Source organism: Terrapene carolina, unplaced genomic scaffold (assembly GCF_002925995.2).
Source record: "Terrapene carolina triunguis isolate 2854851 unplaced genomic scaffold, T_m_triunguis-2.0 Scaffold88, whole genome shotgun sequence".
Taxonomy (NCBI): Eukaryota; Metazoa; Chordata; order Testudines; family Emydidae; genus Terrapene; species Terrapene triunguis.
Genome location: NW_020664439.1, coordinates 545,300 through 560,193, shown reverse-complemented (window position 1 = coordinate 560,193; position 14,894 = coordinate 545,300). Strand labels below are relative to the sequence as shown.

At 48.6% G+C, this 14,894-nt stretch overlaps 1 protein-coding gene across 1 annotated transcript in view; it reads left to right on the top strand.

Moving 5' to 3' along the window:
* VPS8 (VPS8 subunit of CORVET complex) overlaps window positions 1-5,629 on the top strand; it is a 264,409-nt gene extending 258,780 nt beyond the window's left edge. The window contains exons 46-47 of the mRNA XM_029911106.1: window positions 3,490-3,570; window positions 4,689-5,629. Of these exons, the coding sequence (XP_029766966.1) occupies window positions 3,490-3,570; window positions 4,689-4,838 (231 nt within the window). The 3' untranslated portion in view covers window positions 4,839-5,629. The remainder of the gene's footprint in view (window positions 1-3,489; window positions 3,571-4,688) is intronic.
* Window positions 5,630-14,894: the final 9,265 nt, after the last annotated feature.

Here is a 14,894-nt window from a genome sequence, read left to right as displayed (position 1 = left end):
TGAAGATATTATTTTTAAGCATTCTTTCAGTTCTTATCAAATAAAATTTTCACAACTTGTGCACAATTATGGGTTTTAAGTATTTTTTCTACTTTTATTGATTTAAATTTTCACAGTCCTGGGAAATTATGGGGGAGGGGTCAGATAATGGGAGACGGTCAGACAGTAATTATTTAATGACAGTAGATGTTGAAATTCAAAAAGCTAAAGCTTTATAACTGTTAAACAGAAATTATCAACATCCCATCAAAATATACAAAGTAAATAGCCTTAAATCAAATTCTGCTAAGTTCTTAAGGAGCATTTTTCTTTGTAAATTTCAGTTAAGGATGGAAATTGTGGTGAAATTGACATTTACTAATTAAAAAACTAATTTTTCCAAGGCTAGCCATTACTGAAGAGAAACACCGCTACATAACATGTCTATCTAGAGTAGATGTGTAAACCCTACTTTTTTAGGGTCTCTTTATTTCTAAATTTACCTTGATCAAAAAATATTCTATAATGTGTGCAGCAAATTAAATCTGTTGGTTCCTTGACCAACAGTTATTGACAGTAACATTTTACAGTGTATATAGTTACATTTTGAACATGAAGGACAAACGAAATGAGTCAGGAATATTATATCATCAATTTCAATTTGTCACCAAATTATAAAACACTTTGGCATGAGTGATCTATTATAGGTCTTAATCTGCAGTGTTAGGGTATATCTACACTGGAAACTTCAAAGTGCTGCCATGAGAACTCTCCCGCGGCAGCGCTTTGAAGTGCGAGTGTGGTCGCGCGTGAGCGCTGCAGAGAGCTCTCCCAGTGCTCCTGGTAATCCACCTCCACGAGGGGATTAGTTCTGAGTGCTGGGAGCACGGCTCTGTTGCTCGGAGCCTGTCTACACTAGCGCTTTAAAGTGCTCAGACTTGCTGCGCTCAGGAGGATGATTTTTCACCCCCCTGAGCCAGCAAGTTAGAGCACTATAAAATGTAAGTGTAGACTAGCCCTTAGAATTCATCAAGGAACTGAATCAGTCTCTTGAAGGCAGGTTTGTTCAAAATTCAGACCTCTTCACCAGCTTAATGTGGTTCTTCAGACAGCAATACTATACATATAGGATTTCACACCTCTTTCAACCAGCGATTGCATTGTGCTTGTAGGCAGCAATTCATCCCCAGCTGTTCATCACGGAGCAAGTTGAAATGAATAAGCTGTCTGAGTGTGATAGTGGCAGCTCTTACATGCATACAGACATCCTGCCCTGTCTCTGCTTCGCTCAGAGCAGGTGTGGAGCAAAGTAAATATAAAAGCACACAATAACAAAACATAATGGGAGACAGGAGAACAGATGAAAGAGAAAAGGAAAATAAATCTTACAAAGGGTTCAGGAAAAACAGTAAGAGGAGAAGATAGGAAAAGATTGTAAAAGAGACAAAAGGGCACAGGGTAAAAGAAATTTAGACGTTTATGATTGTGATGGAGGCAGGTATAGTGTAGTGTTCAGGAGGCTGCCATGTTGGCACAAGTTATACAGTGGGTAATAGAATACAGTCAACAGTAGAGGGCATTGTACTAACATAATACAACATTGCATTCCGTCTCCTTGAAATGCCACAGCAGCTAGAGGCATCAGTCTGCCTGCCCTATTAGCATCAGGAATAGTTCTCCAGTGTTGGGTAGTGCTGTGCGCATGAGTGATACCTGCCCTCCAGCTGCTCCTCAGTAGTTAGTGCCCCAGCCTCTGACCAAATGGAATTCTTTCTTCCCAAGGTAGTTTTTGGGCCTTTTCCAGGCTTAATTGCTAGAGGGTGCTGAGGCCTTCTCTCCTCCCCTCATTGGGGAGTAGTTCAAAACCAAGTTAGAGGCCGAGGAGACATGTCCTCAGGAAAAATGACAACTCTGTCCTGCAGCACACTTTCTCCAGCAGGCATCTGGCCTTCATGCTCCTTGGGAGAAAGGGAAGGGTTGGCCTCCAAGAGGATGTTACAGGAGTAGCTAGGTGTATCTGGGCAGGTGAGGTTCCTACACTTTGAGGTGATGAGAGTTATGGGGCCTTCCCTGTATTGCTGCCCGTGGCAAGCCTAGACATCCAACAACGGCTAGCCTGAGCCAAGCCTAATCTGTTCTAATATAACACAAACTAATAGGCTATTCATTAAAATCAGATTGTGTGTCCTAGTTGGTGCCCAGCTTTTCGTGAATATTGGTTTTAATACAGTAGTTACTGACTTGCTGCTTTAACATAAAGAATTGCTTAAGTATTTTCATTTTGGAACGATTGTAGTCCTGTGGTTAGAACAGGAGACTGGGAGCCCCCAGGTTCTTTTCCCAGCACAGCCACTGACCTGCTGTATGACTGTGGGCAGGTTACAACCACTATGCCCTGGGTTACATGCATGTGAAGTGTCAGTGTGTCCCATGCTTACACTCAGTGGTGTTTTGAAATTTAAGGTTTGCAAAGCATTTGAAGGTGCCGTCTAAGCATAACATAACTTTGGAAATAATCACTTAAGTATATTTAACATCCTAACTTATTTTGTATTTAACATATTGTGATGTGGAGTGCGTAAGGCTCTGATTCAGGAAGATGCACTCACAACTTCTGCAATATACCTTTGTATAACCGTCACTAAAAATGCACAACCACAAAGAGTCAAGTGTCGGTGCTTGGTATTGTCAGGGTAATACACTAGGACTGAAATTCTGGCTCCATTGAAGTCAATGGCAAAACTCCCATCAACTTCATTCCTTCAGAGGTAATATTAGTTCTCTTTTTGTAATTTGTTTTGAGCCTCTACTGTGACTCCTGTTTTCCTACCCAAAGAGATTCAAGGTAAGTTCATATTAAGGTGACTCCAGTAAATAAACAAATGACTCTATATAAACAAAATCCTGCATAAAAATATTTTTGCACATTTGAGAACATAGTGAAACTATTTTAGTATGAATATTTTATATATTGTTATGTAAAAGTAAATTCCAGAAACTAGCAGCTAACTGGAATCCTCATTAATGCTGATCTGGCATCATTAGCTCTCAATAGATCATATTGTTAATCTGATTGTTTTGGAATACAAAATAGAAACATTGTAATATTCTAACCAAGCAAGGGTACAATAATTCTGGACCAGCTATCCCCCTGCCTCTTACCAGATTATTAATTTAATTAATATCTGTAAAGCACTTTAGAAATAAGAATTAAGCACAGTGTAGTGCTAAGTACATATTAATTACAATGGTTTATGATGGCACCATAATCCCTTAGTATATTTAGAGCTTTGTGTTGTGTGGTTCAGTCTTTATTACTCTTTTTACATAGAAAAGTGACGTAAAGCAAAACAAGCATGTTCCCTTTTTTAACAAGGTACCAAACTGTAGCCTGGGTGCTCAGATCCCATGATAGTGAGCCAGTGTAAATACCTAGCTAAATAGATTTAAATTTTGGTTATTTAATTTTATGTCTCTAACTTTTTGTAACCTTGTAACTTTGTTTCTTAGTCAAGTTCAGAGTCCCTGTTGGATTCCCAGCAAATCCAGGCTTTTGACCAACTCTGTCGACTCTATCGAGGAACCTCCAGGGTAAAGTATCTTCATCTCTTCTTTTTAATTGGTGAATCAAATTGTACACAACTCTGTGCCATCAGTTGGAGACAGCAGTCTGGATGCCGACTCTTCCCAAGAGCTTCTTTCAATGTTGCTGCAATATGGAAAGATAAGGTTTATTAAATCAAATTCTGATCTTTTTGGAGCTTATGTAGGCAGGGTCTTCCACCCTTGAGAGAGAGGCAAAATTTCCCACAGACTGCTATCACCTTCAAATCCATTCTGCATTTAAGTGCCCTCACCCTGTTTTCAAACTTACCAAAATTCAAATACACACATTACCACAATAAAAAATATTAACATCTAAACTCACTTCAAAACAGTGTTTTGCCATATAAAATCCTTCTGACAATTGCAATTATTCCAGGGTCCTTGCGCTAATTTAAGAGGGTGTCGTGTGTGTACACGCACAAAATATAGGCACAGCTCACCCCGCTAGATTGCGTTCTGTCTTTCACATACTTCTTCCGGGGAGGGGCTATCCATCTAAAATGAGGTACATTGCATAGAGGGTGAAGGTGAGACACCGTCCCCCTCCCCCCCCCCCCCCTCCGCTTGATCAGTGTGTAGGAACATAGGATTACCATACAGCAATAGTCCTGTTCTGGACAGTGGCCAATGTCACATGGCTCAGAGGAAAGGTATAAAATCTTCAAAACAAGTGTCAGTGAGCAATACTACCCAACAGAGAGACTCCTTTCTGCCTCCAGCTAGTGATCAGCTCATACTGTGAATCAGGAGGGTGAAAATCCCTTGTAACTTTGTCCTTGCTGCCATTGCTATTCTCATTGTGGCATTGTGAGCACTTTCTCTGTAGTTAAGGGTTCAGCCAGGGTTTCATACTAATCTGTTTGGCCTCAGTAATATCCTGCTGCAATGAGTTTCACAGCTAACCTTACAGTGGGTGAGACTGTATCCCCTTTGTCTTAAACTTGTATCAGTGTTACTTGAATATCTTGTAAAAGGAAGGGGAGAGGTGGAGGGATCCCATACTGTCCATGCGCGCACGCACACACACCCTTTAAAAATAAATGCTTCCCTAAAGATTGCTCAGGCCTTTGTGTATTTAGTGGTGTATTTCTTTTGTCTTGCAGTTAGCTCTCCTGACAGAATTGTCTCGAACTCGTGGTGGTGAAAAACATGGGCTCCTCAATGTCTCTCAGGGTGATCCTGCACTGAACAGTGTCTTCCAGAACGAGAATTTCCAGCTGCATCTCGCTCCCCCTCCACTGACAGAAGAGTAGCCCTTCCCTTGCCAGACCATGGGTGCAGTCCTTCCATGGTTGCATAAGAACATTCTGGGGAGGCTCCTACCGTCGATCCCGGGGGGTGAGTTTGTTGGCTATGGGACCTGCCCTACTAGGCTGGATTTGCTGCCCATTGCTATCATATCCTTCCCAGAATCCTTTGTAACATGTCACTTTGTGTCAGATAGTTTTGCTGGGTTTGTAACCAGGTGGAATCTGTAGTAGTCTCTCTGCTGGCTTATTTTCCTCTGTTTCTTCTAACAAAACAGAAGGAACATCACAGAGATCACTGTCAGAGTTCTTGTCCAGTGGGATGCACTGAAAGCTATAAACTATGATGTCAACTCCATGTACTTCACTCGAGCCAAACACAGGAAGTGGAGGCAGCTGTACTAACCCCAGGGTGACTGTGTCTGCAGCCAAAGCTTATCCAAATAATTGGAACCTATAATATGTTCATTTTTATTCCTTAGATAGATTGACCAAGGGAATACAGAACATGTCACATATCCAAACTCAGCATTTCTCAAAATGCCTCCTCAACATTATAAGGGAAATAGCTAATTTATTTGAGTTTAAATTTAGTATCAGTAAAAATAATCTTTTAGACAAATCCCTAACCCCCTCAGGATCTCCTGGATTATAAGCAAAGTGGGTGGTATGACTGCATGAAACACACTTAGCCCTTGAAAGGAGCTGAAACTGCAAAAGAGCGTATATTTGTGAGTAAATGAACTTGTGTGCAATGCTTCTGTGAAACTACATTCTCTAATAAAAATGCCCTGCCTTTAAACCCTGCAGTCCTGGTAAATGTCTGTATTTAAACTGTGCTCTAGGAGCTGGTGGAGGGGTTACTGTGATAGATGCAGCTCTGTAATCTATCACAGTAGATTACTGTGCCCTCACCCTGGGCACAGTAATCTACTCAAGAATTCCTCTTCTCCTAACTACCATTAATCAGGAATTCTAGTGGCAAGAGAAACATAGCAATTTACCATTCAGCAAACTTGGCAGCCACGAACTACTAAGTCAAGCTTATGCGTATGAGCTAGTAGCTGTTCTAGTGGGTTCCACAAACATTTTTCTGTTTCCAGTTGGGTGGAAGGAAATATAAAGTAAATGCATATGGCCATTCTGATGGGATCCCTGGGTTGCAGCCTGGGACTGTGGGACCACTGTGCCCCCCTAACTCTCCTGCCTGGTCTGTCTCTCTCAATGCTTTGCTAGTGAGAAGCAGCAAACCCCTCCAGGCACTGTTACCACTCAGCACAACTGCATGTGGAGCCCCACACCAAGCTATATTGCATGAATGCTCCCAGAGCCACTCATAAATCACACAGCAAAAGGCACCAGCCGAATCCCCCCAGCTCACAGCCTTGTACCTCAGGAATATACCGTCCTGCACTGCTCAAGACAAGCAGTGCAAATTTATTATTTGGTTCACCACTTCATCAATGGAAAGTGGATATATACCAGCCTTTGTAAACCTGAGCAGATTTACCAAACACTTCAAGCAAGCTCACTGGTAAAGATAAACAGTTAAATAAATGTATTGACTACAAAAGATAGATTTTAAGTGATAAGTCATAAGCAAAAAGTCAGAGTGGTTACCAAAAGAAAAGAAAATATAAGCACGCAGTCTAAACTCTCAACCCTATTAAACTGGGCAACATCTAGATTAAGCAGTTTTTCTCACCCCACTGGATATTACAGTTCATAGTACACAAGTTTCACCCTTGAAACCTGGGCCAGTCTCCTCTGTTGGAGTCTTCAGTCTTCTGAGTGTCCTTGTTGCTTGCAGCGTAGGTGTGCGAAGGAGAAAGAACACAGTGCCCCCATGCTTGGCCTGTTTTATACCCTTTGTCCATGTGCTTGAGGAGCACAAGTCCAGGCATGTCTGGTGGCATTGCTGAGTCCCCAGGCAAGATTGAGCAATTCCCCTGGTGTGGCCCTAGGCAGGTGAACCTTTGAATTGTAACTCCCTTGCTGGACAATGGCTGTTGATGGTGGTTTGACACCCCACCTGGGCGTTGGTTATGTTCTTTGCTATTGTCTCTGGGAGCTAGTATCTGGCTCATTCCCTAACTTACAGCATGTGTTACTGACGACCATAAAAAACACAGTCTCCTCACTTCATATGTACTAATGATATACATATTTAGATAGAACAGTGACTTTCAGCAGATCATAACCTTTCCCCTGATACCTTATATGGCCTGCTTTATATGCAAGATCACAATTATATATAAATGACGAATATGGTGGTTACAGGGCACTTCGCTGAGGTATAGAGTGTCACAGCCATTATGGTGGTTGCTCCTAAGGCAATGGTCTATGTGTTTATTCCCCTCTCCCTTTTTACTCAAAGTGGCCTGGACATGAGTTAGTCGGAATCTGAGTTTTCAATATTTTTTTCCTTTCCCACATAAGGGTCTAGAACAGCCATTCCTCCCAAGTCCTCTGTGAAAGAGGGTTGTAGTGCAGATGGAGTTGATGACTTGACAGTGTTGAGGATTGACCTCCTATGTATCCACAAGAAAAGTAATTCTCAGGTGGCAACACTGCAGGCACCTGAACATCACTCCTGTGGCACTGGATTCCTCTCCTGGAGGGTGCACACTAGAAGCAAGTGGTCAGTTCATGCTCCATGCAGATCTCTCTGCTAAGGCTGTCCATTTCCATGGGTAGCAAGGGTGGATTTTGTTTTTGCGAACCCCTGTCATAATTTGTAATGCCTCCCCTGGTTTTGTTCAACTTTACAGTATTTTTAGAATCCCAGCAAATGTTTCATTCTACACGGAACTCCCAGCCATTAAACCCTCCAACAGCGTTCTACAGCATGGGCCCCAACCCTGCACTTGGAACAGGGTGTGTGGCGTGAACTATTATGGAGGTCCCCAGATGAATGGCTGGAGTTTTTACGTGAATCACACTAACTGCTGCACTGACTGGGCCAGCACTGAAGGATACTGCAGGATATAAAGCCCCAGCTCAATGTACATAGGACACTAACCAGCCCAGAGGGCTGGACCTGAACTGGTAGTTTGATAGAATTGTATTTATAAAGTGCTTCACTTCCCCAGCTGAGGGACACAGGGTACTACACAGTGACCATATAAACGCTGCCACTTAGACAATACCAGTCCTAGTAAAATCCCTGGGCCACCTACGCACTGTGCCTCTACCTCCATACTATTACTGAAAGAGCCTTTTACCCAAACCATCACGTTGTGCTGGCTGCCTGTAGTGGTGCCAGGTGGGTGCACTGTGATCAGGCTGCATTTAGTGCATATGCTGCTGGATTCTGCACATGTTGCATGTGGCAGTGAAGCCCTGTGGAAAGGGAGTTCAAGTGATTGCTCATATCAATTCCAAATAGGTGTGCGTGCGTTGCGTGCACGGCCGCCAGAAAGTTTTCCCCTAGCAGCATCCGTCGGGTCGGCTGTGAAGCCCCCTGGAGTGGCGCCTTCATAGCATTCAATATATGACCCTGCCAACCCGGCACCTCCTCAGTTCCTTCTTACCACCCGTGACGGTCGTTGGAACTGTGGTGTCTTGCTTAGTGAGTTCTCCACGTTTCCCTAGCTTGTTTTATAGTCGTTCTTATAGTAGTTATTTTTTCTTTAATTCTTGTAGTTTATTTTTATTGTAGTTAGTAGCAGTTGGGCTGGGGGGGTTTACCCTCCGTCCCGACCACTTTTCCTTGGGAGGGCTTTCATGCCCAAGTCTCCAGGATTCAAGCCCTGCAAGTCCTGCTCCAGGCCCATGCCAAGGGGCGACCGATAGGTGCAAGATTTGCAAGGGGTTTTGTCCTAGGACCAAGACTTTCACCTTAAGCAGCTCCTTATGGAGGCGGCACTTAGACCCCAGCCTCCTTCGGCGTGGCAGGACCCAGCACCGAGTTCTTCGGTGCACAGTGCCCCAGCGGCGGCGGTGGAGGCGGCATCGTGGATGGACACTGGCCGAGACCCGCAGCACCGCTGCTCCCCGGCACCAAAACCGGCGGCATCGACCCAGCACCGCTCCCACTCCCCGGCGCCAAAGTGGCACCGGAAGCAAGAGAAGAGTAGCTCTCCATCCCAGAGACCCATCCCCCTGGAGCTAGCCAATGTGGTGCATCCCAGAGCGGAGTGCCCAGGGCCAAAGCCTGTGGACATGGCACCATAGATTTCAGCCCCACAAGGGGAGCCGTCAAGTCCAGTGCCAATGGACTCCCCAACCCACAGCATCGAGGAAGTTCAGCTGCCATCCACCCCGGACACCTTTGCGGCCACGAGGGACCTCATCGCCATGACGGCACTGAGGTCTCCTCTGATCCATGCCAAGCCTCCAGTACCACAGCGTATGGCACCGTCTCGAGGCAAGCCGGAGGTGATCCGGCCGTCAGCACCATTGGTCAAGTCCCAGCATTGCTCCCTGTCATGGCGCCAGCCGTACTCACGGCGCTGGTCAGACTCGCAGCCTCACTCCAGATTGCACCAGCGTTCCCGATCACGGCACTGATCCGCATGCCAGTCACTTTCGAGGAGCTGGTCCCGGACCCAGCAAAAGTCCCAGCGCCGCTCAACATCCCAGCATAGCTCCAGATCGGGTAGCGTTCTAGGTCACGTCACCGCTCCCCAGCCTCGCGCCACTGCTTGCCGGCTCAGCTCTGCTCAGCATCACCCTGGCCCTCGCAGTCCCAATCCCATTCCTAGGTACTTGGAGTGGGACTGGCACTGGTCAGGCTGTGGACGCCTGGCCATGGCCAGCGCAGTGGCAGGGGCCAACTCTGTGGCCATTCTGGACTCCATGGGCATACCACCAGGCCCAAGGTGCGCAGTCTCTAGGTTCCCGGTCGGCTACCTCTGAACCAAGGATGCCGAAGGCCTCCGCCAGTCAGCCCATCCCTAGGGGTGCGGAGGAGGCGCCATGTCCCCACCTCCCCTTCCCCCCCCCCGCCCGAAGCGATTCCAACTCCAGTTCCTGAGGCGGAGGCAATCAGTGAAGCAGTTCATAGGGCTCCCGATGAGCAGGAAAGTCAGGAGGACCCTCTCCCCGCCTTTGGCCTCTTCGTTGTCCTCCCCTGACGAGGCCGTTGCAGGCACCTCCATATCCGGGCCACCCCACCATAGACAGCCATGCCCACCAGGACCTTCTGTGTAGGGTGGCACGCAACATGGGCCTGCAGGCCGAGGAGGTGGTGGAATCAGAGGGAATCGGAGGACCCAGTGGTAGACATTTTGGCCCCAGAAGGTCCGTCGAGGGTTGCCCTGCCCCTCATTAAAACTATTCAGGCCAATGCTAAGACCATTCCCACTACAGCCAAGGGTCTTGAGCACAAGTACTTCCTGCCCTCGAAGGGGTACAAATATCTCTCTACGCACCCACAGCACTGCTCTCTGGTGGTTGCGGCTGTGAACAAGAAAGAGAGGCAGGGGCAGCAGGACCTAGCACCCAAATCAAAAGAGGCCAAGCGACTGGACTTGTTTGGCTGCAAGATGTACTCCATGGGGGTGGGGGTGGGCTCCAGCTCAGGATTGCCAATCAGCACGCAATCCTGAGCCGGTATAACTTCAACTCCTGGAACTCGATGCTCAAGTTCAAGGAGCTTGTGCCATGTGAGTCCAGGGAGGAGTTTGGGGTCATTGTAGGAAAGGGCAAGGCAATGGCACGGACCTCTTTACAGGCCTCACTGGACACTGCAGACTCGGCGGTGCGCACCTTGTCCTCAGGAGTTACCATGAGGCACACCTCCTGGCTACAAGCCTCGGGCCTACCGCCGGAGGTTCAACAGACGATGCAAGACTTGCCCTTTGATGGGGCGGGCTTGTTCGTGGAACAGCCTGACTCTAGGCTACATAGCCTAAAGGACTGGAGGGCGACCATGAAGTCCTTGGGTATGCACGCCCCGTCAACTCAAAGGAAGCACTTTAAGCCCCAGCAGCTGCAACAGAGCTCCTACCCTCCTTGACCGAGGCAGGACAATTACAGGTGGAGGGAATGGAACGGCAGAAGAAAGCCTTCCAACCCCCGGTCTGGACAAGGCCAGGGCCTGACCAAACCATTGTCGGGTTCCAAGCAGGCCTTTTGAAGGGACGCTCGAGGATGGCGTACCAAACTTATCCCCGGATCCTTCCCTGCCCTTTTTGAATAGTTTATCCCACTTCCACCATGCATGGTCCAAAATAACCTCGGACCGCTGGGTCCTTCGCATGGTGGAAGCAGGATACTCCAATTCTGCTCCTACCCGCCCTTCCACCCCCCCTTCCGGGACCCCTCTCACGAGCAACTCCTCATCTAGGAGGTGCAGGCACTCCTTGCCATGGGAGCGGTGGAGGAGGTTCCGCAGGAGCTAAGGGGCAAGGGATTCTACTCCTGATACTTCCTAATCCCCAAGGCCAAAGGGAGCCTCAGACCCATCCTGGACCTGCGTGGGCTCAACAAGTTCATGGTAAAGTTGAAGTTCCGCATGGTCTCCCTAGGCACTATTATCCCCTCCCTGGATCTGGGAGACTGGTATGCCACCCTCGATATGAAGGATGCGTACTTCCACATAGTGATTCATCCGGTGCACAGGCTCTTCGTGGTCAACCATGAACATTACCAGTTCACGGCCCTTCCATTCAGCCTCTCAACAGCCCCCTGAGAGTTCACCTCCATCGACAGCAGGTGCAAGTATACCCCTACCTCGACGATTGACTGGTCAGGAGCCGCACCAGGGCACAGGTGCAGACCCAACTGCGCCTGGTCAGGTGTATGTTCAAATGGCTGGGTCTCCTCCTCAACATGGAGAAGTCGACCCTAGAACCGACCCAGAGGATAGAATTCATTGGGGCGGTGCTAGACTCTGTTCAGGCTCGGGCCCTCCTACCAGAGTCCCGTTTCCAAGCTATCATGGATATCATTCAAGGACTTCAGCGATTCCCATCCTCAACAGCAAGAGGGTGCATGAGTCTCCTCAGCCACATGGCATCCTGCACCTACGTGACCCGGCACGCCAGACTCCAGCTCAGGCCATTGCAGGCATGGCTCGCCTTGGTCTACCGCCTGGGGCACGACAACTTGAATTCGGTGGTCACAGTGCCAGGACAGGTCCTCACCTCCCTTCGCTGGTGGCTCGACCCCCGAGGGGTGTGCGGAGAAGTCCCTTTCCACAGCCCCTTGTCTCTGATTACGGACACCCCAGCTATGGGGTGGGGGGGCACATCTGGGGAACCTTCAGACACAGGGCCTGTGGTCACAGAATGAGCTCTCCCTTCATATCAATGTCAGGGAGCTAATGGCGGTTCTCCTTGCTTGCCAAGCCTTCCAGGCCCAACTGCAAGGTTGCTGCACAGTGGTTCTAATGGACAACACCACAGCCATGTTTTACATCAACAAGCAAGGGGAAGCCCGTTCCTCCCCCCTATGCCAGGAGGCCCTTCGTCTGTGGGAGTTCTGCATAGCCCACTCTTTTCACCTGGAAGCATCCTTTCTACCCGGAGTTCAGACACGCTGGCGGACAGCCTCAGCAGGTCCTTCCACACGCACGATGGTCTCTCCAACCGGATGTCATACACCCCATCTTCCAAAGGTGGGGTTTTCCCCAGGTCGACCTGTTCACCACCCAATGCAACAGGAAGTGCACATCGTTCTGCTTCTTCCAGGGTCGCAGCCCGGGCTCTCTCATGGACGCATTCCTGCTACCCTGGAGAGGTTGCCTGCTCTATGCTTTTCCTCCGTTCCCTCTCGTGCACAAAGTCCTGCTCAAAATCCACAGGGAGGGGGCAAAGGTGATTCTGATAGCTCCAGCATGGCCTCGCCAGCACTGGTACACTACGCTACTGGAGCTGTCAGTGGATGTACTGGTCACGTTGCCTCTCCTCCCCAACCTACTCACTCAGGACCACGGTCTCCTCTGTCATCCCGACCTACAGTCCCTCCACCTCATGGCTTGGAAGCTTCATGGCTGAACCCCACGGAGCTTCCGTGCTCAGACCAAGTCACAGGTCCTGGTGGGAAGCAGGAAGCCCTCCCTAGAGTCACGTATCTGGTGAAGTGGAAAAGATTTCCATGTTGGTGTGACCAGCGCCACGTTCCTCCCCCCCGGGCACTGGTATCGCTCATCTTAGAGTACCCCCTGCACCGGAAACAGCAAGGCCTGGCGCTGTCCTCCATTAAGGGTTCACCTTGCTACTATCTCGGCCTTCCACACGGACGCATCTGGCTGCACGGTCTTCACCAACCCTATGGTTGATCACTTTCTCAAAGGCTTGGACTGTTTATATCCTCAGATCCGTCAACCTGTCCCTGTGTGGGACCTTAACCTGGTCCTTTCGAGGCTCATGGGGCCCCTGTTCGAACTGTTGGCCACGTGCTCCCTCTTGTATCTCCTGGAAGACAGCTTTCCTGGTCACCATTATGTCGGCAAGACGCATCTCTGAGCTAAAGGCCCTCACCTCGGAACCGCCTTACACGGCTTTCCACAAGGATAAGGTGCAACTCAGACCGCACCCGGCCTTCCTCCCCAAGGTGGTGTCGAGCTTCTACACCAGCCAGGACATTTTCCTACCCGTCTTTTACCCGAAACCTCATGCTAGTCCCCAGGAGCAGCGGCTACATTCCCTCCATGTCCGAAGAGCCCTAGCTTTCTACATCGAGTGCACTCAGCCATTCAGTAAATCGACCCAGCTATTCGTAGCGGTGGCAGACCGGATGAAAGGTCTCCTCTCAAAGAATATTCTCCTGGATCACGTCCTGCATTTGCACTTGCTATGAGCTGGCTGGGGTGTTGACCCCAACTCTTACCGCACACTCCACTAGTGCCCAGGCCTCGTCAGCAGCGTTCCTGGCCCAGGTACCAATCCAAGAAATCTGCAGGGCAGCGACTTGGTTCTTGTTACATACCTTCACCTCACACTACGCCATCGTCCAGCATGCCAGGGACAACATGGCTTTCGGCAGAGCAGTGCTACGATCAGCATTCCTTAACTCCGACCCCACCGCCTAGGTAAGACTTGGGAGTCACCTACTTGGAATCAATATGAGCAATCACTCGAAGAAGAAAAAACGGTTACTCGCCTCTCGTAACTCTTCTTCGAGATCGGCTCTTTCAAGGAGCTGCTCCCCACAGCCTAGTGTCTTGGGGCTTAGTAGCAGCAAGAGCCAGGAGCCCAGCCCTGGGGCATGGAAAGTAGCCCCAGTTGTAGCAGTGGCTGCTCCAAGAACAACTGCTCAGCACTAGATGAGGAGCAGGAGCGGCGCAGAGGTCTAGGGCCAATCGGGTAGTAGTGCACTCAGCCCTGCGCATTCCAGCTCTGCCAGCCAGAGCCTATGAAATGTGCAGGGTCAGCTGTCGACAGCGGTGAGAGTCCTGGGTTCCAGATCCAGCCTGCACACTATGTGTTTGACACCCTATCCCTGGGCTAGAGAGTTAGAGATGTGGGAAATGGAGGGAGAGAGAGTGAGGAACAGTGCATTACAGACAAGGGAGTGATTGGAAACACTCGCAATCCCAAGAGCTCCAGTGAATGGGAAAGAGACACACTGATGCCTTGATTATTTCAGAACAAAGCAAAAATGCTACTACCAGGTTTGTGAGTGTCATCTCCCTTATAGATCAATGACCCACCCTTAGGCCAGCTGTGGCTATCTTTGTTTTCTACAGACACTGACCCCACCAACGTCCACGTTTGTTGGCTACAATCTGATTGGTGAAGTCAGGGATCTCTTATGCCCTTAATTCCCTCACCCACCAAGATTGTCTCATGGAAAAAATAAATAGCTTTTTGTCCTCTGTTAGCTCCCCAAGGGGACCCTGGTCTCTGATAGAAATGTCTCTTTGCCTGTAATCAGCGGTTCCCAATGAGTGGTCAGATTTCAGCTGGCTCCCAAGGACACCTGGGTAGCTGGGAGCCTGTAACTAAGGATGCACTTGCAGGGTATGGGAGGAACATTTCCACTGTGGGATTCTTCCTCTATGCAAATGGACATGCATGATTTCAAGCTGAATAGGAAAATGGACACAAACTCAGTCACCCTGTTCCAAGGCATCTGAACTATAGGAAGGCTGTCTTCTCAGACCGAAGACAT